Source organism: Oncorhynchus gorbuscha, linkage group LG25 (genome assembly GCF_021184085.1).
Source record: "Oncorhynchus gorbuscha isolate QuinsamMale2020 ecotype Even-year linkage group LG25, OgorEven_v1.0, whole genome shotgun sequence".
Lineage (NCBI taxonomy): Eukaryota > Metazoa > Chordata > Actinopteri > Salmoniformes > Salmonidae > Oncorhynchus > Oncorhynchus gorbuscha.
Genome location: NC_060197.1, coordinates 29,945,103 through 29,970,895, shown reverse-complemented (window position 1 = coordinate 29,970,895; position 25,793 = coordinate 29,945,103). Strand labels below are relative to the sequence as shown.

Genomic DNA, 25,793 nt, shown 5'->3' with positions numbered 1-25,793 from the left:
GTTACATCACCTGACTGGCAGGAATAAATAAGACTCCAGAGTCATGAACCCAGATCTCAAAGGATGTAGTGCGGAACCAGGGCAAACCAGTGGCAGGATTGAGGGCTGAGTAGAGCCACAGTGCAAGTATTGCCAGTGCCACACTCAACCAATGGGGCTTCAGCAAAACAGTAAGCCACACCCCAGACAGGAGCATGACCAATAAGCTCACAGTAACAAAATCCATTGTCCTCCAGGACTAGCCTAGAGTATTTTTATGTCTGGAAAGCACCTACTCAGGGATCATTTGCAGTTCTTTACCATTGAGTGTTGCATTTCAATGCCTCTGTACTTCCCCAGAGTTATATTAGGAAGTCCTTTACCATTCTGTGATCTCAAACAGCTGTGATAGTGTGAACGGTGCCTCAAAAAGACAGAATATTTTGTCCATACTCAAGAAATAAAGTAATCAATTATACATAAAATAATTTATTCATTTTTGGTAGTTAGATTAGTAAATAAATACATTAGAAAATCAGTGCTTTCAAGTAATATTTCTATAGTTGAGCATGCAAGCAAAACTGATGGCAACAGTAAAAATTGTTCACAATTTATGACTTTAATGGTGACAGTACATAGAAATGGTTAGCATCAAGGACAACAGTATGCTGATGCCACTTCAACACAAGGAGTCTCATCTGGTCAGCAAATGATTAGGCAACAATCAGACAGTATTCTTTCTTCAAGCTGGTCCTGCCCAAGTCCCTCCTGAAGAAAGAAGAGATTATTTAAAATAAAAGTGTATTCCCCCCCCCCCCCCCTTCTCCCCAATTTCATGATATCCAATTGCGATCTTGTCTCGTTGCTGCAAATCCCCAACAGGCTTGGGAGAGACAAAAGTAGAGTACTCAGAAATATGACCTGCCAAGCCACGCTTCTCAACACCTGCTCGCTTAACCCGGAAGCCAGCTGCACCAATGTGTCGGAGGAAACACCGTTCAACTGACGACCGAAGTCAGCTTGCAGGCGCCTGGCCCGCCACAAGGAGTTGCTAGAGCGCAATGAGCCAAGTAAAGCCTTGCCCCCAAACCCTCCCCTAAGCCAGACGACGCTGGGCCAATTGTGCGCCGTCATATGGGACTTCCGGTCACGGCCGGTTGTGACACAGCCTGGGATTCGAGCCCAGGCTGTAGTGATGCCGCCACTCAGGAGGCCTGAAGAGATGCATTTTTTTTTACCTCACTGAAATATTAAACCTAAGGCACAAAATGGCACAGAGAGATGTCTGACCATGATGGGCCATTGCACTTCCTGCATAAGGACCGTTCTGGTAGTGGTGGCACCCATTCACAGCATACATAACCCTGAAGAGCAGTGTCAGAATATCAAGAGGAGCTGAAGTCCACTTCTGTACCAACCACTGGAAAGAAGACCATGGCCTAGAGAGGAAGAGATGGGAGAAATAGGATGGAAGGCAAGTATCATTAAAAAGGACATACTAAGCATTGGGGAAGTCTGTTCATCCATACAATTACAAAAATAAATTTAGTATATCCAACATGACATTTATTCCAACATTTCATTACGGATAGCTACATGGTTACAGTATCCTGCTAAATTAATTTCACAATACCTTCCCTAGCAGAATTCCAAGTCCGTACCAACCTCTTGTGCAAGACAAGAACAAGAGGCCGAGATACGGGGTATTGGAGCAATAAGATGGGAGAATCAGTTGGATAGAAAAGGATACTAAGCATGGGCAAAGTGTCAAACCCCTACTAAGCATGGGCAAATGGGAATTAAAAAAGGTACTAAACATAAGATTTTTATTTGTGTTGCATTGTCATTTCAGAATTTCCATAATATATCTGCCACTAATAGTGGAATGATACTCTGAAACACTTACCCGCTAATGTTGGCTGTGATATTTGCCTATCATTTGGGAAAGCTGTTTGACTTTGACCATCTAAATCGCTGCAAAATATATTTTCAAAAACAAAAATAGTTTGTACAGCTGTTTGAAGCTGAACCTTTGTTTCACTGAAAAGATTTTTCACAGCGATTAAGATTGTACAATGAGTCGCTTCATTATTCAGGGCTTATTTTCACAAACTGAAATTGAGCGAACAGTGTAGAATTTTACCAACCAGGAAATGACAGAGGGATTTCCACTAGGAAAACAGCCAGTCAGAACAGCTTTCCCATTTTGACAAGTGTCGCTTCAGCGGGGAAACCAATAGACGAATAGCACAGCAAATCACACTGGTGGGTATGTAATACTGTGAAACACTATCATTCCACTATTACTGCAGATAATGAAAACCTGAAATTTACAATGCAAAAAAAAAAAATCTATCCTTTGTAGCACCTTTAAAGTACAATAAATCTTAGTTCTGTATAAATGACCTTAATTGAACATTACCTCCACATGTCCATATCGTAGGATACAGCAAAAGACAGCACGACCGTCTCCTACATTGTGTCCACAACACCTATCCAGAGATCATGGTTCTAACAACCTACAAAAAGCAGAAGTGCTAAGCATACCAGGGCTTATTGTCCTATGTATCATGGGAGAGGGCATTAGTTAGATCACTAAGCCAAAATATTACATTTATTTAAGAGAATGATGGTGAAGAACATGGTAGGGTAGGCAGTGGTTGAAAGATGGAAACTTGACATTGTAAAATTAAGCACCTTCAGAGATCGCAAGAGATAATACATTTGCCAGCGCAAAGAAAGAGGGTAATTTCCATACTACTTTGAATATAAATTAAACATTGAAAAGCGTATTTTTCAGAATGGACCGAAATGCCATAGATTAAGTTAGTGCTGCTGCATATTGGCTTTCACTGACTGCAATGAGCATCGTCATGAAGCGCCTATAATAACGAGGAAAGATGGGGAAGTTCAGTGACGATAGTTCAAATCTGTTTATTAAAAAGCTTTGAAATCAAAAATGGCATCTGTAAAGAAAAGAAAACCATACATAAAACGCAGCTTTGGGGTATCTAGGTATGTAAAATCGGCATATAATTGAACACAAAATGTCTAACAAATCAAATTTGCATAGGTAGTTAAATCACTACGCTAACAGTTGCGTCGCAAAACGTCTTGAATACTGGTAAGTACCACCCAAAACCAAGATCACACCAGTTAAAGCGATATTACACTAACACGTTGTTGGACTAATTATGCAAATGAGTGTGTGGTTTATTAATCAAACTGAAGCTAGGTACAGCTCTGAAAAAGACATCTGCAGAATCTTCGTAACATTCATGTTTACCAAAATTACATGGATTGCTATTTAATTAACATTCAAATAGTCCCTTCATGAATATCACAGTTTAGAGGGTTTGTATCCATGAAAATTATTTTATGAAGGAAGAAATTTTATGTTAGGTCTTAGGCCAACATAGAGCCCTTAGGAGTACTGCGTCATTTCAAAATAGAATAACACCTCAAATACAGTAACCCCCTCTGCCTTTATCCTTTGCCCCAAAACAGCTTATGAACCTCGAACAATAAAATCAAGCAGAACAAATGTAAAACAGTTCAAGAAAGAGGACGAAACCGTAGACAAAAGCGTATTTTTTTGTATGGGTGGCCGCAAGCAATAGAGTATCTTCCAGTAAGTCGCAGGTGAACGCAACGCCACAGACGAAGGGGGGGTATAGTGCCACGTGCATCAGGAGACGACGATCTTGTCGGATAATTTAACCCTGGAAAGAGAGCAAACCACACAAGTCAAGCGCATTTTACTCATGGAGGAACGCGCTGAGGTTCAGTAAAACTTCCAGCATTCTTTAAAAGGCATATTACGATTTTACACTGTTCAGTTGAAGCAGATTTGGAGAGTTTGTAAAAAGCTAAGGATATGGTGAAACAATGCATTTGGAGCTTTTCTAGTCTGGTATTTTAAGCGAGACACTGAACGTCAATGCGAGGAGTCACCCCTAATTCAATCCTTCCACTCCCCATTGTTTTAAGTGAGCTAGATATGGAGTGTAATTGCATAGTGTACCATCCTGTTTCTGATATCTCACCTTGAGTCAAGCACCAGTGTGCTTTCAATACGAGTAGCGGGCAGGAGGGGGCAGAGGCACCCTCTCAGCATAGGGGTCTCTGGTACGTGGTACGCTGTACATCGCTGGCCTGGACAGAGGAGAGAGCCGAGAGCGCTCATAGGAGTAGCCGTTACCTGCGGGGGGGCATGGGGGGAGGGGGTCTTCTGATGGGACTGCGATCACGGGCATAGTAGGAGGACGGAGGAGGGAGGGGGCGGCGCTCGTATGGGTTGAGGGAGGAGGCCCCAAGGCGCTCCCTAACCATGGCAGAAGGGGGTGGTGGTGGAGGGGGTATGGCACCAACACGCCTTTCATCTCCATAGCCTGAAAGGCCACCGTAAGGGGCAGGGCGCGCTCTGTACTTCTCATAGTAATCGACCACCCCGTAGCTTTCCCTCTCACGCTCATAAGCACGCTCTGGGGGGTAAGGGACTCGTCTAGGGGGAGGTGGAGGGGGGGCCAGGGTAACCCCCTGACATGCGACCTCTGTAATGAGGGGGCTCACGCAGACCCCTGTCCCCAGGGTAGCCACGGGATGGTGGCCAGTATCCACCCCTATCTGGTGGAGGGCCGTAATCCTCTTCCTCCCCTCTGGGACGGCTTTTTGACATCTGAACGTGAATCCGTTTGCCTAAAGAGAAAAACCATGGTCAACAGTCAGACAGTGACAGGCAAGTCCATATTTAACGTCAGGACTTTCCAACAGTTCAATCATAAATCTTAATGAGGGTAATTTTCTTACCTTGGAAGTCAGTGTTGTCTAATCCCTTTATGGCATCCTTGGCCTCATCTGAGTTGGACATGTGAATGAATGCGAAATTTTTTATGATGGCACATTCTGTCACTGTTCCATACTCCTCGAACAGAGTGCGGAGCTCATCACCGTTGCCTTTCTCCACATTGGCCACATGAAGTTTCACTGGACCCTGGTTCTTTCCCCTGCTCGGCTCCACATTGATTGGCCTGCCATGAAGCTTGAAGAGGTGCAGGCTGCGGATGGCTTTGGTTGCAGACTTGCGGTCATCCATGTGGACAAAGGCATAGTTTTTGAACTTTGCACATTCTGTCACTGTGCCATGTTCAGTAAACAGGGCCTCAATCTCATCCTTTTCGACCTCGTTAGGGAGGTTTCCAATAAAGATCTTCACCATCTCTATGTTAACGCAGAGCCTGTGAGATAGGAGAGGCATGTCAATATACCAGTTAGGCTGCAAATAAAACCGTGATGTCAAGTGAGTGGGCGGCATGGACAGGAAGTGCAATGGTTAACGTTATGTTAGCTAGCTAACTAGTGCAATTGAATTCAAACTGGCCGAACAATTGCTGAATACTAATTAAACAAACTATCTTCAATGTCTAAGTTCACATTTCTAAAGTCTGGCAAGCTGTGGTCTGGTAAGCAAAGTTGGAAAGCGGAGTTAGCTGTGGAATATCGAAAGTAGGCAAGACTTCCTCCATCACAGCGTCGACTGGGTGGCTAACAACGTTAGCAAGCCAACTTAGCTAATGTTAGCTAGCTAGCTAAGGACGTTAGCTATGATAGTTAACTAGCTAGCTCAATATAACGACCAAAATAGAAATGTCAAATTCATGCAATACAATTATCGTAAAGCAAGTTCAGACAGTTAATTTGGCATAAAAAGATAGAAATAAAGAACACATTATTGCCGTAGTAAGATTCCACAAACTCACCTCACTGCTACTAGGACGACGACGACACACGTTAACGTTACACCAACCCTTCCTTCTGTGCGTATAATGGCGGTCCACAAACAAACGTTTGAGGTGCATGAAGCGGATATAACACCACACGTCCGTTTTTTTTAAACAATGCAACAAGTCCCGCCCACTAACAAGTTTGATTGGTGAATGGCCATACCAGTAAAGTCTTCATTGTCATATACACAGCGTGATTGGACAAACTGCCAAAAAACATTTTTTATGGAGGACAAAAAGGGATGAATTCGTTTTATAAGGCCCGGTACTCCGGGTATGTAAGCGTTTGCATTTTTTAGACCATTCCATTGGCCCTTTAGTGAAATTTCCACTTAGACCGGGGAACCGGCCCATATGAAACGAATTGCCCAATCACAACAAAGTGATTTTCAAATTAATCTTCCGGTAAATTGACTCAACTTTGGTCTTCTTTTTTCAACCCATGTGCTGCTCAGTGCTAACCAATGTAAATAGGTGCTCACACATCTCGGTATACCTACACCCAAATAATTCATTTTCAGACAATTAAAGTTAAAATATTTTATTAATTACATTAATATTCTCTACAAAAGTACAAAATGGATGTGTTACATGAATCAGATACCGTAGTTGCATGGTTGTGTTAATCGTGTCAATTTAAGTGTTAGCGTCTAACAAGCTATATAAAACACTAAGGAAGTTTTTAAATTAATTCATAGCAATCAATGTCATTCTGATAGTGTTATGATTTCTCTAAAAGTGTTTGCTTTCCTATAATTTTTTTAACAAGCTATATAAAACACCAAGGACGTTTATTTGTTTAATTAATTCACTGCAATCAATGTCATTCTGATAGTGTTATGATTTCTTGATCGTGTTATGATTTCTCTAAAAGTGTTTGCTTTCCTACAATAAAAAAAACAGATATCTATGTGATGCATTGTTTGCTGGCTTTGCTGCCTGTTTCACATTCTAGAATGGCACTCATCGACAACCCCCTAATTTGTCTCATGCTTATGCTGACTCTATTGTGGCGCGGAGGGGTAGAGTCCTACATGCATAGGCTGTAGATGCATAGAGGGGTTAGAAAAGGCTTGAGGGGGATGCATGTTGATCTGGACAGGGGATGGGACATTGACGAGGAGGAGTTGGCGCTGACGTAACTTCAGCTCTCGGGCCATCTGGCACCAGGCACAGGGGGTGCAGCAGGTGACCAAGAGGCAGTCGTCGCATATGGACCCCTACAGGCGGTGGTGGTAGGTGGGGAGGATATGAGACAGATATTAATTAGACAGATGGGTTGTCAGATCATGTTAATACAGTGGCTTTCATTCCCATGATCACATCTCTTCTACTGACCCTATTCCATTATATAATATACGCCATTGGCCCTATTATTGCAGTCATTATGATTATGTATTTATTGATCTTGTCTAGCATCACCTGACAGCTCTGTGTGTATGAGGCACTAGTTAATTGTATAATAGGAGATGTTACGATATCAGCAAAGAGTAATGTCAAGGGTGTTTCACTCTACCTGGATGCGGTATCTCTCCCTCATGGTGCTCCGGAGGGCCAGAGAAGCAGCTGGGAGCCAGCTGGTGGAAATGTCCAACAAGGGGAGACAGAAACACTCCCCAAAGTCTGTACTCGTCTGACATCTCAGACAGCATGGGCACCAGAACCCAAAGCAACCTGACAGGAGACAGACAGACCAAGTTACTCACACACACATGCACACACACGGCCACACACACACACACATTAAATACACTCACAGATCTTCATGTCATCACAGCAGTCACAGATGCTGCTGCTCCACACCTCAGTCTTTATGTCAGCAGGGGACCGAAAAATGCCTGGCTGTATGTTCACTACAGGCATCGGCTGGGGCTGGACTGCCATCACTATGGATATACAGAGGACAATGCAAATCAAAAGCACTGCCAGAGATCTGCCCAGGTAATATGGAGTTGAGTTGTATGAGGAACTGAAAATAATATACATGAATATATATATATCATGAGTCATGCTGATTCAATACACAATTATTAAATTGTATTTTTGTTATCAGGTTGTTCTGCTATTCAGCTAAGATACTCCTGGAATTTAAACACTTGAGGTCACAAAGAATACATCTCCTTTCACTATTGCCAGAGGGAGCAGGTCAGTAGCTAATACAACAGTGTTTATTGGTTGGTATGACGAGCAAAAACTGTAGTAGCAGGCTGGTTGTCAGGAAGTATGTGTATACTCGGCTCAGAGGGGCGGGCCTGGTCTTTTCACAGTAAACAGAAGAACAGAAGCAAGTCTCCTCCCCTTCAATTCATCTCTAGGGAACTGGTAATCTTGTTAGTCAGTTGCCGGGTTGCCTCCCACATTAACAATGTTCCAGGATTCACTAGTGCTGTTGCCTATGTGTTGCTCTAGGTCTGGGATTTTAGAGACTACGGAACTGGTCTCTCAGAGCACTCAAAACAATTGAAGCTGTGGTTCAATTGTGGTGTGGTTATAAACTGGTTTAGGTACTCACAGCAATGGGTCAACTTTGTGTGCAGTTAATGTTCTGATCTATTGTAAATGTCACAGATTATCTGCTATGATAACTTTAGCATTTACTTTGGCGTATTACTATATGCAATGACAGCGTTCCGTCTCTTATTAATAACTTATCAACAGCTCTACAGCCGAATATAAAATTATTATTTCAAAAGCAAAAACACCATCCATCATTTATTTCACATACAAATTACCGGATATACTATATTGACTATGATATAACCACATTAATGGTACTGATATTGCGTTTAACCCATTATATTTCTGTAAACAATTTTCCTTTCCAAATTGCTTGAAAGATACCTCACATTGCACATCAACATTAATATTGTCTGTTTTCAGTTATGACATAAAAATTAAAGTTGACTTATCATCGAAGAACCACAAAATACATCTCAGCCTACCTACTTCTGGAGGTGATGGTGATGGTCAGGTCTACGGCGTGTCTCGGAGGGGTGGAGATGCAGAAAACAAGGCTGGATGCACAGAATCCAATTCACATGGACGGATGGGTCGACGCACAGCTAATGATATCTCAGGTGAGCACAGGTTAGTGTATACCTGAGGTTCTCTCTGGCAACCAAATGTATCGGTGTGGTGGGTGGAACCTGTGTGTGTGTGTGTGTGTGTGTGTGTGTGTGTGTGTGTGTGTGTGTGTGTGTGTGTGTGTGTGTGTGTGTGTGTGTGTGTGTGTGTGTGTGTGTGTGTGTGTGTGTGTGTGTGTGTGTGTGTGTGTGTGTCACTATCACTTGTGAAATTTGCATTGTCATAGGGGAGAGTGGGGTAAGAGTTCATATTTTACATTTAGAATCGCTACATCAAGGGAAATACAGTATTCTTTCTAACAAAGATGTTTACATTGAACAAAAATATAAACGCAACATGCAACAATTTCAAAGATTTTACTGAGTTACAGTTCATATATGGAAATCAGTCAATTCAAATAAATAAATTAGGTCATAATCTAAGGCTTGCACATGAATGACTGGGAAAACAGATATGCATCTGTATCTTTAAAAAAAAGTTGGATCTGAAAACCAGTCAGTATCTGGTGTGACCATCATTTGCCTTATGCAGCACAACACATCTCCTCCACTTAGATTTGATCAAGCTGTTGATTGGGGTCTGTAGAATCCTTTCCCAATCCTCTTCAATGGCTGTGCAAAGTTGCTGGATATCGGACGAGAACTGGAACACGCTGTCGTACACATCAATCCGAAGCATCCCACCCACGTTCAATGGGTGACATGTCTGATGAGTATGCAGGCCATGGAAGAACTGGGACGTTTTCAGCTTCCAGGAATTGTGTACAGATTCTTGCAACATGGGGCTCTGCATTATCATACTGAAATATGAGGTGATGGCAGTGGATGAATGACACAACAATGGGCTTCAGGATCTCGTCATGGTATCTATGTCCATTAAAATTTCCATTAATAAAATGCAGCTTATGCCTGCCCATACCATAACCCCACCGACACCATGGGGCACTCTGTTCACAAGGTTGACATCAGCAAACCACTCACCCACACGATGCCATGCACGCTGTCTGTCATCTGCCCGGTACAGTTGAAACCAGGATTCATCCAATTCTCCAGGCCATCGAAGGTGAGCATTTGCCCACTGAAGTCGGTTACGACGCCAAACTGGTCAAGACCCTGGTGAGGACGACTGGTCTCAGACGATCCTGCAGGTGAAGAAGTCGGATGTGGAGGTCCTGGGCTGGAGTGGGTACACGTGTCCTGAGGTTGTGAGGCCAGCTGGACGTAATGCCAAATTCTGTAAAATGATGGAGGTGGATTATGATAGGGAAATTAACGTTCAATTCTCTGGCAACAGCTCTGGTGGACATTCCTGCAGTCAGCATGCCAATGGCACACTCCCTCAAAACTTTAGACCTCTGTGGCACTGTGTTATGTGACAAAACTGCACATTTTTAGAGTAGCTCCTTATTTTCCCCAGCACAAGGTTCACTTGTTTAATGATCATGCTGTTTTAATCAGCTTCTTGATATGCCACACCTGTTAGGTGGATGGATTATCTTGACAAAGGAGAAATGCTCACGAAGAGGGATGTAAACAAATTTGTGCACAAAATTTGAGAGAAATAACCTTTTTGTGCGTATGGAAAATGTATTTTATTTCAGCTCATGAAACATGGGACCAACACTTTACATGTCGAATTCATATTTTTTGTTCAGTTTTCATATATATTTCAGAATGTTGTGTACATGTGGGGAAAAAAATCAGAATTCATGTAAACACAACAGTTTTGAAAACATAGCTTGTCCAAAAAAAGTGGTCTCTTGGCACAAAACATTAAGGACACCTGCTCTTTTGATGACATAGACTGACCAGATAAGCCTTGAGACAATTGAAACAAGCATTGTGTATGTGTGCCATTCAGAGTGTGAATGGGCAAGACAAAAGATTGAAGTGCCTTCGAACGGGGTATGATAGTAGGTGCCAGGCGCACTGGGTTTGTGTCAAGAACTGCAACGCTGCTTTATTGTTCATGCTCCACATTTTCCCATATGTATCAAGAATGGTCCACCATCAAAAGAACATCCGGCCAATTTGACACAACTGTGGGAAGCATTGGAGTCAACATGGGCCAGCATCCCTGTGGAATGCCTTTGACACCTTGTAGAGTTAGTCCATACCTATACAAATTGAAGCTGTTCCGAGGACAAAATATTAGCAATGTGTTCCAAATTAAGGTGTTCCTAATGTTTGGTATACTCAGTCTCGATCTCTCTGTTCAATATCACTTACCCTTCCATTTCTTGACCAGTTGTTTGGGACAGGGATGTTGTTTAAATATGCCAATTCATAGGCAAGTTCTCAGCGTTCTAGGCTAGTAAGCCGATTGATCTTTTGTATTTTTTTGTATTTATTATGGATCCCCAAGGCAGCAGCTACTCTTCCTGGGGTCCAGCAAAATTAAGGCATTTATAAAATTGTAAAAACATTACAATACATTCACAACTGATTTCACGACACGTTTAGTGCACCGAGCTGTCTGTTTGAACTACTGGCACACAGTTCGGACACCCATGCATACCCCACAAGACATGCCACCAGAGGTCTCTTCACATTCCCCGCTGTTCCATAAGGTGTATTTTTATCTGTTTTTTAAATCAAATTTTACTGCTTGCTTGAGTTACTTGATGTGGAATAGAGTTCCATGTAGTCATGGCTCTATGTAGTACTGTGCGCCTCCCATAGTCTGTTCTGGACTTGGGGACTGTGAAGAAACCTCTTGTTGTCACGGATCCCCCTGGTACTGCTGCTCATTCCATTCACCAGCTCCAGAGGTCTACGTCACCGGCCTTCTCGGCGTCACTGATCTGGATTCATTACCACCAACCCCCGACTGTCTTGTCTCAATTCGCACACCTGGTTCCCATTGCCACTGATTAGTATGTGGATATACAGTGCCTTGCGAAAGTATTCGGCCCCCTTGAACTTTGCGACCTTTTGCCACATTTCAGGCTTCAAACATAAAGATATAAAACTGGATTTTTTTGTGAAGAATCAACAACAAGTGGGACACAATCATGAAGTGGAACAACATTTATTGGATATTTCAAACTTTTTTAACATATCAAAAACTGAAAAAGTGGGCGTTCAAAATTATTCAGCCCCTTTACTTTCAGTGCAGCAAACTCTCCAGAAGTTCAGTGAGGATCTCTGAATGATCCAATGTTGACCTAAATGACTAATGATGATAAATACAATCCACCTGTGTGTAATCAAGTCTCCGTATAAATGCAGCTGCACTGTGATAGCCTCAGAGGTCCGTTAAAAGCTCAGAGCGCATCATGAAGAACAAGGAACACACCAGGCAGGTCCGAGATACTGCTGTGAAGAAGTTTAAAGCCGGATTTGGATACAAAAATATTTCCCAAGCTTTAAACATCCCAAGGAGCACTGTGCAAGTGATAATATTGAAATGGAAGGAGTATCAGACCACTGCAAATCTACCAAGACTTGGCCGTCCCTCTAAACTTTCAGCTCATACAAGGAGAAGACTGATCAGAGATGCAGCCAAGAGGCCCATGATCACTCTGGATGAACTGCAGAGATCTACAGCTGAGGTGGGACACTCTGTCCATAGGACAACAATCAGTCGTATATTGCACAAATCTGGCCTTTATGGAAGAGTGGCAAGAAGAAAGCCATTTCTTAAAGATATCCATAAAAAGTGTCGTTTAAAGTTTGCCACAAGCCACCTGGGAGACACACCAAACACGTGGAAGAAGGTGCTCTGGTCAGATGAAACCAAAATTGAACTTTTTGGCAACAATGCAAAACGTTATGTTTGGCGTAAAAGCAACACAGCTCATCACCCTGAATACACCATCCCCACTGTCAAACATGGTGATGACAGCATCATGGTTTGGGCCTGCTTTTCTTCAGCAGGGACAGGGGAGATGGTTAAAATTGATGGGAAGATGGATGGAGCCAAATACAGGACCATTCTGGAAGAAAACCTGATGGAGTCTGCAAAAGACCTGAGACTGGGACGGAGATTTGTCTTCCAACAAGACAATGATCCAAAACATAAAGCAAAATCTACAATGGAATGGTTCAAAAATAAACATATCCAGGTGTTAGAATGGCCAAGCCAAAGTACAGACCTGAATCCAATCGAGAATCTGTGGAAAGAACTGAAAACTGCTGTTCACAAATGCTCTCCATCCAACCTCACTGAGCTTGAGCTGTTTTTTGAAATTTCAGTCTCTCGATGTGCAAAACTGATAGAGACATACCCCAAGCGACTTACAGCTGTAATCGCAGCAAAAGGTGGCGCTACAAAGTATTAACTTAAGGGGGCTGAATAATTTTGCACACCCAATTTTTCAGTTTTTGATTTGTTAAAAAAGTTTGAAATATCCAATAAATGTTGTTCCACTTCATGATTGTGTCACACTTGTTGATTCTTCACAAAAAAATACAGTTTTATATCTTTATGTTTGAAGCCTGAAATGTGGCAAAAGGTCGCAAAGTTCAAGGGGGCCGAATACTTTCGCAAGGCACTGTATGTGCCCTCTGTTCCCCATTGTCCTTGTCGGTTATTGTTACCATGTCCGTTGGTCTTGTGAGCACCTGTGCTGGTGTACTGGCTTCCATGCAACGTGTTATTGTGCATTTATTTATGGGTCTCGTCCTGTGCATTATTTAGAGGTTTACACCTCGCTCTTTTGTTTGGGTAGGGAAAATAAAAAACCCTGTTACCTATTCCGGCACTTGTCTCCTAGCATTATACAACGTGACACTTGTTGCATGTCTCGGCGCATTCAACACAAATACAAGTAGTGATGAAGTCAATCTCTCCTATACTTTGAGCCAGGAGAGATCCCCATCTTAGCTACTGTTGAATCAATATGTCTTGACCATGACCGTTTACACTCCAGGGTTACTCCAAGCAGTTTAGTCACCTCAACTTGCTCAATTTCCACATAATTCATTACAAGGTTTGGTTGAAGTTTAGTGATTTGTCCCAATTAGAATGCTTTTAGTTTTGAAATATTTAGGACTCACTTATTCCTTGCCACCCATTCTGAAACTAACTGCAGCTCTTTGTTAAGTGTTGCAGTCATTTCAGTTGCTGTTGTAGCTGACGTGTATATTGCTGAGTCATCCATATGCACAGACACACTGGCTTTACTAAAAAACAGTAGTAACATGTCATTTAGTAAAGATTTTAAAAAGTACCATGAAACTGATCTGTGAGATTCTTGATATATTTTGCGAGCTCAGACCCAATGTCATCAGATAAGACCTTGAGTGCCTCTGCTACTCTATCATAGCCTATCTTTCGCACCAGTACATTTACATTTTTTTGTCAATGTACCTCTTCAGCGTCATGCTTTATTTTTCATCCCTTGCTGCTGCTAGAATGGACTTCTTCCCTTCTCTCACTACCGTGGTTGCTCTCTCAAGAACCTCAAGAGGGGCTAAACCCCTTGTTGTTTTGTGTTTGTATACACGGGAGATGCATGACGATGTCTGCTCTGAAAGAATAAAAATGCACTATCTTGAGTTTATACGCATGACACTGCAAAAACACTATGCATATTATGCATAAAACTGACAAAATGTAATCATAATTTGTATTGGGTATGGCGGCCATTGGCTCAATTTAACCCAAGGCAAACATTTTGACTCTATTAGCCAACACCGCTACAAGGATGTACTGTACTTTCATACTAGGTTTAGGACCTGATATTGTAACTTATAGAGACCCCAACTGATGTACAAAACAATCTACTTTGGTTTAAATACAATCACCATGAACCATATAACCCAAATTAATTTGACTTTGTGAAAATCCGATGTGTCTTCAGCTCCCGAGACATCTGACACGAGGCACAAAGCCTGCAGAATGTGACCACTAGGCAGTTATCACACATTGACCCCTATAGGGAAGAGAGAGAGAAATTCAGGAACAGGTCAGGGACCTGTCTGTAATGGACAGTTGTGATGACATTCAGTCCACTACCCACCCAATAGGGCAGCGCAGAATTGGCCCAGCGTCGTCCGGGTTAGTGTTTGGCCGGGGTAGGCCAATTTTGAAAATTGTCTGCCGGTCTTACAGAGAGAGAATTTAAAACTAGGACTAGAGCTAACTCAAGGTTTTCCCGGTCAGGTGACTTGGTCAGGAAAAACACTTGGCTGTAGTTGTCATGACACCTGTTGTATTTATCTGGATGTGGTAACTCTCCCTCATTGAGCTACTCACAGATAGAGCAACAGATGGGACTGGGGCACAGCAGAACACGTCCAGCAGGGGGAGACATGCACACTGGCCAAGCTCACTGTCTGTGAGACACCACAGACAACAAGAGCACCAGGAGCCACAGCATCCCGTAGGAGGGATTGGGTGTGTATGAGATTATATATAGTTCAACAGAGTAAATAGTGCTGATGAAGGCTTGTATACGAAATGTATACGAAATGCTTCAGTCTGGTTTTAGACCCCATCATAGCACTGAGACGGCACTTGTGAAGGTGGTAAATGACATTTTGATGGCATCGGACCGAGGCTCTGCATCTGTCCTCGTGCTCCTAGACCTTAGTGCTGCTTTTGATACCATCGATCTCCACATTCTTTTGGAGAGATTGGAAACCCAAATTGGTCTACACGGACATGTTCTGGCCTGGTTTAGGTCTTATCTGTCGGAAAGATATCAGTTTGTCTCTGTGAATGGTTTGTCCTCTGACAAATCAACTGTACATTTCGGTGTTCCTCAAGGTTCTGTTTTAGGACCACTATTGTTTTCACTATATATTTTACCTCTTGGGGATGTTATTCGAAAACATAATGTAAACTTTCACTGCTATGCGGATGACACACAGCTGTACATTTCAATGAAACATGGTGAAGCCCCAAAATTGCCCTCGCTAGAAGCATGTGTTTCAGACATAAGGAAGTGGATGGCTGCAAACTTTCTACTATTAAACTCGGACAAAACAGAGATGCTTGTTCTAGGTCCCAAGAAACAAAGAGATCTTCTGTTGAATCTGACAATTAATCTTAATGGTTGTACAGTCGTCTCAAATAAAACTGTGAAGGACCTCGGCGTTACTCTGGACCCTGATCTCTCTTTTGAAGAACATATCAAGACCATTTCGAGGACAGCTTTTTTCCATCTACGTAACATTGCAAAAATCAGAAACTTTCTGTCCAAAAATGATGCAGAAAAATTAATCCATGCTTTTGTCACTTCTAGGTTAGACTACTGCAATGCTCTATTTTCCGGCTACCCGGATAAAGCACTAAATAAACTTCAGTTAGTGCTAAATACGGCTGCTAGAATCCTGACTAGAACCAAAAAATTTGATCATATTACTCCAGTGCTAGCCTCTCTACACTGGCTTCCTGTCAAAGCAAGGGCTGATTTCAAGGTTTTACTGCTAACCTACAAAGCATTACATGGGCTTGCTCCTACCTACCTCTCTGATTTGGTCCTGCCGTACATACCTACACGTACGCTACGGTCACAAGACGCAGGCCTCCTAATTGTCCCTAGAATTTCTAAGCAAACAGCTGGAGGCAGGGCTTTCTCCTATAGAGCTCCATTTTTATGGAACGGTCTGCCTACCCATGTCAGAGACGCAAACTCGGTCTCAACCTTTAAGTCTTTACTGAAGACTCATCTCTTCAGTGGGTCATATGATTGAGTGTAGTCTGGCCCAGGAATGGGAAGGTGAACGGAAAGGCTCTGGAGCAACGAACCGCCCTTGTTGTCTCTGCCTGGCCGGTTCCCCTTTTTCCACTGGGATTCTCTGCCTCTAACCCTGTTACGGGGGCTGAGTCACTGGCTTGCTGGGGCTCTCTCGTGCCATCCCTGGGGGGGGTGCGTCACCTGGGTGGGTTGATTCACTGTTGTGGTCGGCCTGTCTGGGTTTCCTCCCCCCCCCTTGGGTTGTACCGTGTCGGAGATCTTTGTGGGCTATACTCGGCCTTGTCTCAGGATGGTAAGTTGGTGGTTGAAGATTTCCCTCTAGTGGTGTGGGGGCTGTGCTTTGGCAAAGTGGGTGGGGTTATATCCTTCCTGTTTGGCCCTGTCCGGGGGTGTCCTCGGATGGGGCCACAGTGTCTCCTGACCCCTCCTGTCTCAGCCTCCAGTATTTATGCTGCAGTAGTTTATGTGTCGGGGGGCTAGGGTCAGTTTGTTTATCTGGAGTACTTCTCCTGTCCTATTCGGTGTCCTGTGTAAATCTAAGTGTGCGTTCTCTAATTCTCTCCTTCTCTCTTTCTTTCTCTCTCTCGGAGGACCTGAGCCCTAGGACCATGCTCCAGGACTACCTGACATGATGACTCCTTGCTGTCCCCAGTCCACCTGGCCATGCTGCTGCTCCAGTTTCAACTGGCCTGGGCCCTAGGACCATGTCCCAGGACTACCTGACATGAGGACTCCTTGCTGTCCCCAGTCCACCTGGCCATGCTGCTGCTCCAGTTTCAACTGGCCTGGGCCCTAGGACCATGTCCCAGGACTACCTGACATGAGGACTCCTTGCTGTCCCCAGTCCACCTGGCCATGCTCCTGCTCCAGTTTCAACTGTTCTGCCTTACTATTATTCAACCATGCTGGTCATTTATGAACATTTGAACATCTTGGCCACGTTCTGTTATAATCTCCACCCGGCACAGCCAGAAGAGGACTGGCCACCCCACATATGCTCTCTCTAATTCTCTCTTTCTTTCTCTCTCTCGGAGGACCTGAGCCCTAGGACCGTGCCCCAGGACTACCTGACATGATGGCTCCTTGCTGTCCCCAGTCCACCTGACTGTGCTGCTGCTCCAGTTTCAACTGTTCTGCCTTATTATTATTTGACCATGCTGGTCATTTATGAACATTTGAACATCTTGGTCATGTTCTGTTATAATCTCTACCCGGCACAGCCAGAAGAGGACTGGCCACCCACATAGCCCGGTTCCTCTCTAGGTTTCTTCCTAGGTTTTGGCCTTTCTAGGGAGTTTTTCCTAGCCACCATGCTTTTACACCTGCATTGTTTGCTGTTTGGGGTTTTAGGCTGGGTTTCTGTACAGCACTTTGAGATATCAGCTGATGTACAAAGGGCTATATAAATAAATTTGATTTGATTTGATTTGACTTATATGATCATAATTTGAGTTAATTTCAAGATGGAATTGAGATAGGACTGTCCCTCAGAGAGACAGATGACAGACAGACAGACAGACAGACAGACAGACAGACAGACAGACAGACAGACAGACAGACAGACAGACAGACAGACAGACAGACAGACAGACAGACAGACAGACAGACAGACAGACAGACAGACAGACAGACAGACAGACAGACAGACAGACAGACAGACAGACAGACAGACAGACAGACAGACAGACAGACAGGTTTGTGCTCTTACAGCTGCCCATGTCTTCACAGCAGGCAAAGAGACCACTGCTCCAACGTCTCTCATCTCTGCTAAGACCACAAAATGTCTAGAAGTAAAATACCACTTTTTGAGTGTTATGCAGGCTATTAAATTCGATGTTGTGATCACAGGAGGTTGATGGCACCATAATTGGGGAGGGCGGCTTGTGGTAAAGGCTGGAGCAGAATTAGTGGAATGGTATCAAATACTGTACATCAACACATGGTTTCCATGTGCTTGATGCCATTCCATTTGCTCCGTCCCAGACAAGATTACGAGCCATCCTCCCCTCAGCTGCCTCCACTGGTTATGATCCAATACCATAATCATGACATTGTTGTACACTGTACATTAACTTCTAACAGCCAAAACACTATTGTACATCAATCAATTGAATTCAAATGTATTTATAAGGCTCTTTTTACATCAGCAGATGTCACAAAGTGGTAGATTTATATGAACTGAAATGGCACCTTGGCATAAACCAAACACAGAATCGTTAATCAATCTTGATTTCTAGCACACGGTGTCAATTTTGTGTAACCCAGTAATGTCTTTGCTGTCATATGTATGTGGCAAAAGCAGTCCATGTAACAACATCAGAGAGTTAACAAGGAAAAATGACCCACCTATTGAGAGGTCGGAGCTGGTCTTGACTTGGTGACTGTCAGGTGTTAATATGGAGGTGATTGCGAGGGATCAAAAGTGCCTTGTTACATACTACGTTACTGTTATGGGCAGCCCATTTACTATTGTCTGTGTATGTCACCCTTTACTAATGTATTTGCTAATATTTACTGACCCTGAAAGCCATGGCAGCAAGCCTACGCCCTGAGATTGAGCAAATATCAGCAATATGGTATTATGCCTTATGTGGTTCTGGGTGGAGACTATTGGTGGGGGAAGGGGGAGTTTGCCCCATGCTATATGAAGTGTTTGGGTTTAAGAAAAGCTTTCTCTAAGCCTATATGTGAATGACTAAATTATCAATCATACTATGGGAATATACTCTTACATACTGTAAGAGTAAAATGGGCCCAAATCTATCATTTGATGCTTGTTGAGCTTGCTCAACCAACCATGGAGAAGCATTGAGGAAATCTGAGAGCAGACCCCTTTAGTTGACTGAGCTGATGTCTGAAATGGCTGAACTTGACATGCAGTACACCACTGGACACAAAATGGTTGAATCAATGTTGTGATGAGGAATCTGTCGAAAATACATTGAATTTGAAAAAGTTAACTGTTGTTTTGTTTTGAGGGTGACATTTCAACTGCTATTGTTATTTACGGCTGCACTTTGTTATTCTTATCTCTTACTTTTTGGGGGGTATTTTCTTAAAACTGCATTGTTGGTGAAGGGCTTGTAAGTAAGCATTTCACTGTTGTTTTCGTCACATGTGACAAATACAATTTGATCATTGTAACAAATTTCCAACGTAGACAAACCTTGAATAAAATATGCTTATTTTTGTATGAAATGGAGACATGAATCCAACTGTCACAGTTGTCATATGGAGGGGACCAAAGCACAGCGTGGTGTGAATACATTCTTTATTGAAGAACACAAAGAACACAATAAGACGACCATGACTGCTAACGAAACACTGCACTAACGTATAACATAGGTAATAACCCACAAAATACCCAAAGAGGATGGCTGCCTATAAATGGTTCCCAATCAGAGACAACGATAAAGACCTGCCTCTAATTGAGAACCATTCTAGGCAACCATTGACCTACATAAACACTTAGATGGTTAACAACCCCATAAACCTACAAAAACCCTAGAAAGTACGAAACCCTAGATGAGACAAAAACACATACCACACCCTTGTCGCACCCTAACCTAGCCAAAATATATAAAGACAACAAATACTCAGGTCAGGGTGTGACACCAACATATCAATTATTAATTTATAACCAGACTGGATTTTTAAGTGTTTGCTTTTCAATGCAACCAAATGTCAACATTTAAGGTGATCTTCTGCTTGGTTAATTCCATCTGTGCCACTGACTTTGTAAGGGTTTTCCTCTCCCTCCTCTGAAGAGGAGAGGCGAGAAGGATCGGAGGACAAATGCACAGCATGGTAAGTATCATTGGCTCTTTAATAAGAGGAAATCAACCATGAACACACGACAAAACAATAAACATGGCAAACCCCAAAACAGTCCCATTTTGTGCAGAGAACACAAAGACAGGAAACATCCATCCCCAACACAAAACAGGCTACCTAAATATGGTTCCCAATCAGGGACAATGACTAACACCTGCCTCTGATTGAGAACCATATCAGGCCAAACATAGAAATAAATAAACTAGACACACAACATAGAATGCCCACCCAGCTCACGTCCTGACCAACACTAAAACAAGGACAACTCACAAGACCTATGGTCAGAACGTGACAGATTTAGTCTGGCTTTAGTTTGTCTACAAATTAATAATTTATATGTTGGATTCATGTCTCCATCTCAACCAAAAATCGAAATTAAAAATTAATTGAATCTAATCAAACGTTAAATGCACTTTAAGTAATGTTTAATTTTATTTTGTTCTTTAACTTTGATTCTTGGTTGAGATGTGAATCCAACATATAAATTATTATTATTTTTTAATTTTACCTTTATTTAACCAGGCAAGTCAGTTAAGAACACATTCTTATTTTCAATGACAGCCTGGGAACAGTGGGTTAACTGCCTGTTCAGGGGCAGAACGACAGATTTGTACCTTGTCAGCTCGGGGGTTTGAACTCACAACCTTCCGGTTACTAGTCCAACGCTCTAACCACTAGGCTACGCTTCCGCCCCAAATTGCAGACAAACTGGAATTAAAGCCAGACAAAATCAGTGGCACAAAAGATACATCTTCTTCAAATGTTGAAAACCAAACACAATTCAATTACACTTTTACAGTAAATAGCCTACTAAAGTGTTGACAAGTTCACAAATTATATATTGGCTTCACGTCTCCATCTAAACCAAAAATAAAAGTTCAAGAATAGAATTAAGCCAGTGGCTCAGATGAAACTATTCAAGTATTAGATATCCTTTAAATGTTGATGTTTGTCTGCGTTGTCAACCAAGCACAATTCATTAATGCTTTTGTAAAACAGTAAATAGCCTAAAGTTAAGGCTACCTTACAAACGAATGTAACTGTATTTATTCAACCTTGAAATTAGTAACACACCCATAGCCATATTTTGAGGTTTGTTTACTGTAACTATAAATGTCTTCTTATGTAATCATAGAAAGCATGCATGTTCAAGATAGCATGCAAAGGTCGCAGGTCTGTGGAGATGTTCACAATTGCTATAATAATCCATCATAATCTTGAACAGCATTGATCACTTGCGCTGTGTAATTTTAATGTAATCTCAACTATAATCCAGGTCATTTAGTTGTGATATTAGATGAAGCACAGTGATAACACATTAAGTTGTATAAATATAAAATATCTGACATGGTATTCCCATTTGAACTTTGTTGTGCTTTTAAGCTTTTAAATGGTTGAAAGCACAGTGATAACACATTTAGATGGCAACTTAACCAAAAAGCACACATTGTTTTTCCATAGTAATAACACATTGAGAATTCAATAAACTTCAGACTGTCTTTTTGAGTGGGTGAATAAAGGTTGAAATCTCTCGCCAAATATTACCCACATTTACATGGTAAAATGACATGTGCCCAGTGGGACCTGTCTTCCTCCTGCATGGAGCAAAGCAAATGCAATGACATCTCCATACTTGCTCTTTTTCAACCAAAGGATGTATTTAATCATAGGTCTGTCAGACCCATGTGACAAAGTTGTTATAGCTGTCACTCTTTTTGACCTGTGACCCCTCATGTTCGGTTACCACAGCTTGCCCCTCAGGCCGGACGAGCCTTCCCCCTAGTACTTCCTATCCCTTAATTAATGTCATCTTAAGTAACTCAGACTAGGAGTGCTGATCTTTGAGATTATAATGAATAATATAATATGGGCGGAGGGGGACTTGATCCTAGATCAGCACTACTACAGTGAGATGCTTTTTGAATACAGGCCCTGGTCCATATGTAAGGGATTTCTTCCATTGACGGAGAGGCGGACCAAAGCGCAGCGTGGTTATTTTGATTCATGTTTTAATAAATCACTTCACATGAACAAACTAACAAAAATGTGAAAACCCAAAACAGCCCTATCTGGTGCAAACCACAGAGACAGGAACAAGGACAATCACCCACCAAAACACAACACCAAACAGGCTACCTAAATATGGTTCCCAATCAGAGACAATGACGAACACCTGCCTCTGATTGAGAACCATATCAGGCCAAACATAGAACTAGACAAACTAGACATGTAACATAGAATGCCCACCCAGCTCACACCCTGACCAACCAAAACATAGAAAAACAAACATAGACTGCCCAACCCAACTCACGCCCTGACCATACTAAACAATGACAAAACAAAGGAAATAAAGGTCAGAACTTGACACCATAATTAGTATTTTGTATTTTTAGCTGTTGCCAAGGCAGCAGGTACTCTTCCTGGGGTCCAAACAGAGATACAACATTAGATCATACAAAACATTGCGCATTATACAAAGTGACATTGCTCTATTGTTACATTACAATATTACAATACTACATTTCATTACTAAGAATAGTGCGTGGGTGTGTGTAGAGTGTGAGTTTTAGAGTGTGTGTCTCTTCAAAGTCTGCGTCGTGCAATGAGGTGTTGTTTTATCTGGGTTTTTTTATCTGATTTTAATGCTAGCTTGAGTTACTTGAGGTGGAAGAGAGATCCATGTAGTCATGGCTCTGTATAGTACTGTGTGTAATCTAGCATCTGTTCTGGACTTGGGGACTGTGAAGAGACCTCTGGTGGCATGTCTTGTGTGGTATGTATGAGTGTCTGAGGTGTGTGTTAGCCGATTGAACAGACAGTTATGTACTTTTAACACGTCAATACCTCTCACAAAGACCAGCAGTGATGCAGTCAATCTTTCCTCTACTTTGAGCCAGGAGAGATTGATATGCATGTTATTGATATTAGCACTCCGAGTACATATAAGGGCCAGATGTTGCTGCTTTGTTCTGGGCCAACTGTAATTTGCCTATGTCCCTCTTTGCAGCACTTGACCATATAACTGGGCACTAGTCCAGGTATGATAAAACTAGGGCCTGTAGGACTTGTTTGGTCTATTATGATGTCAAGAAAGCAAAGCAGCACTTTATCACAGACACACCATAACATTGTGCTGAAACCATAACATTGTGCTTAAGAAACCCTTATTCTTGTCATGGCCATCCATGGTCCCTCAGATAGGGTTTTTGTAAGGTTGGTCCTTTCATAACGACCAACCAGGGTAGAATAGGAGGAATCTGTGGTTCCTTCTGTAGCTCAGTTGGTAGAGCATGGCGCTTGTAACGCCAGGGTAGTGGGTTCGATCCCCGGGACCACCCATACGTAGAATGTATGCACACATGACTGTAAGTCGCTTTGGATAAAAGCGTCTGCTAAATGGCATATATTATTATTATTATATTACAAGCTTTTGTTTTTATTTCTTCAACTAGGACTAGAAATTGAAATGATTTTACATGTTGCAAAATGTATATAAATACCTGCATTTCCTAACTGAATTCTACCTGATATTCTAATAATGCATAGATTATTTTGTTTTTCCACCAAATAGATTTTAGAGCAGTAAGAAGTGTCATACCGATTTATTGCATATTTCATTCAATAACATTTCACTGAGAAACTGCAGACCACCCATAGACTAATGGTGGCATGTAGTTGTCCACAAAATTGGCTAGCCATAATGCTATGTTCATAACCACGTAGGTAGGTGGTAATTTCCAGTTGTGAAGTAGTAAATCTGAATGTATTTTTTATTTTTATACCTTTATTTAACTAGGCAAATCAGTTAAGATATTTTTTTATTTACAACGACAGCCTATTGGGGAACAGTGGGTTAACTGCCTTGTTCCGGGGCAGAGGGACAGATTTTTACCTTGTCAACTCGGGGATTCAATCCAGCAACCTTTCGGTTACTGGCCCAACGCTCTAACCACTAGGCTACCTGCGGCCCCAGTTAGATGCATTTACGTGCTTTGAACTCATTGAGAAAAAGTGAGTGGCTAATAGCAAACAAACGTTGTCAACCATACACTAAAAGTACAGCAATCATGCTAGGAAACAAATTATAGTTTTCAAAAACCATATTAAGAGATTGCTTTTTATAAATAATGTTTTGTTGTTGCATTTAACTGCCGAAAATGCTGTTATAGTGGTAATTTCCTTAGTAGGTGGCGTCAGAGAACAGAATGTGGGAGAAGTGGGAGCTCAGGATGATACATTTGTTTCCTACTGGTAATTATGAGTTGGAGGCCAGTTCAAGTAGAGTTCTCAGTTTATGTGGTAAATTCCCACTTGGTTACGAACGCAGCATAAGAGCACGTTAATTTGGCCAACATAATTGATAGGAATCATCTCCAATAGATATGACAAAAATTGATATTTGGTTCATTTATTGGATAATACACTGACCAACCTCTAACTATTGAACCAATAAAAACACACCTAGAGTTGATTGACGATTATTTTAACCAATGATCATTCAGGATGTCGGTTTGGGTGGATCTTTCAAGAGGGGTGGGATTTCCGAGGTCATTCCGTAACACGGCGTGCGTTTGAGGGGACGGGCGGTTGGAGTAAAAGGAGTTGCCGGGCGATAGTGCATCACATACGTTTTTATCGGGAGGAGTCTTCCTAGCAAAATTGTACTTCAATATAAAATAAAGGAATTCCTTTGACGACTTTATACAAAAACATTACATCGACTGCTGCCTTTATGTCTGTTTTAACATCCCCGCAAGTGACGGAATCAAGGTGTTGGTGATAGGTAACTTAATTATTTTACTAGCTTTGAAGCACATTGCAACTTGACCACGGCGGTCCCCGTCTCAACGCAGGACAGCACCTTGATTGTGCCGTTGCACGCCAGCTAACAAAGCTATCGATAGTTTGCTAACTAGTGTGAGCAAACGTCAAGTTGCCCGCTGGAGACGGTATCTACCTAACGGTATCTGTTGATCCCATCAACACCCAAATCCCCAGCCCCTTCACCCCTCTCCCTCCACCACCCGAAACACTGGAAATCCACAAACGGTTGGAGAGCGGCGACGGGCCAGCGGCAGGGAAGCTGGGGGTGGTACCGGAACCGCACGGAGTCGTAGCGGCTTCAGAAAAGACCAGCCGTGGGGACCTACCGACTACTATGGACGGGTTGGCGGTGGAGGTTCGCGGCTCGAACGGGGCCTTCTACAAGGTAAAGGAAATGACTGGTGTAATTAGGTTAGTCATGCCTTAACGTTAAACAACCACAAATGAATCAGTCGACATTGTTTTGTTTTAACTAGAGTAGCTAGCTAGGTAGTGAGTTCATCTTCGTTGTTAGTTGGCAGATTCGGTTCGCATCATTCATTGAGTAGGCCCAACATCAAATGATAAGGTCGCTATTCATAGATTTCTACTTCGTCAGGGTTTGCCATTGTGGTGAACGCTTGTCGTGGCCTGTTTTTGTT

General features: G+C 42.4%; 2 protein-coding genes and 1 pseudogene across 7 annotated transcripts in view; 1 reads left to right on the top strand and 2 right to left on the bottom strand.

Moving 5' to 3' along the window:
• Nucleotides 1-2,888: 2,888 nt before the first annotated feature.
• On the bottom strand, nt 2,889-5,895 carry LOC124013686 (annotated as a pseudogene). Its single transcript, XR_006834915.1, has 4 exons — nt 5,739-5,895; nt 4,789-5,216; nt 4,026-4,677; nt 2,889-3,701 (listed from the first exon to the last, which is right to left on the bottom strand). The product of XR_006834915.1 is annotated as an RNA-binding protein 4.1-like (transcript).
• Nucleotides 5,896-6,282: 387 nt separating this feature from the next.
• Nucleotides 6,283-18,865, bottom strand: LOC124013692 (cornifelin-like). 2 transcript variants are annotated; one of them, XM_046328112.1, is made up of 5 exons: nt 18,841-18,865; nt 8,705-8,824; nt 7,520-7,648; nt 7,279-7,436; nt 6,283-6,982 (listed from the first exon to the last, which is right to left on the bottom strand). In XM_046328112.1, exons 3-5 carry the CDS (start codon nt 7,644-7,646, stop codon nt 6,767-6,769), a joined length of 501 nt encoding a protein of 166 aa, XP_046184068.1. In that variant the 5' UTR covers nt 7,647-7,648; nt 8,705-8,824; nt 18,841-18,865; the 3' UTR covers nt 6,283-6,766. The 2 variants fall into 2 exon arrangements, with proteins under 2 accessions (XP_046184068.1, XP_046184065.1); XM_046328109.1 differs by having other exon boundaries at nt 8,709-8,824.
• Nucleotides 18,866-24,893: 6,028 nt separating this feature from the next.
• The window catches only part of LOC124013685 (fragile X mental retardation syndrome-related protein 1-like), a 28,534-nt gene continuing 27,634 nt past the window's right edge, over nt 24,894-25,793 (top strand). For all 4 annotated transcript variants that reach the window (XM_046328100.1, XM_046328098.1, XM_046328099.1 and 1 more), the window contains exon 1: nt 24,894-25,537. In XM_046328100.1, coding sequence (XP_046184056.1) covers nt 25,487-25,537 — 51 coding nt within the window. In that variant the 5' untranslated portion in view covers nt 24,894-25,486. The remainder of the gene's footprint in view (nt 25,538-25,793) is intronic.

Excerpts from the sequence above, each read along its gene's own strand:
- LOC124013692 (XM_046328109.1), bottom strand. Across the intron at positions 7,437-7,519 it reads CTGTGATGACATGAAGATCT|GTTGCTTTGGGTTCTGGTGC; the intron begins GTGAGTGTATTT and ends GTCTCCTGTCAG. Across the intron at positions 6,983-7,278 it reads GGGAGAGATACCGCATCCAG|GGGTCCATATGCGACGACTG; the intron begins GTAGAGTGAAAC and ends CACCGCCTGTAG.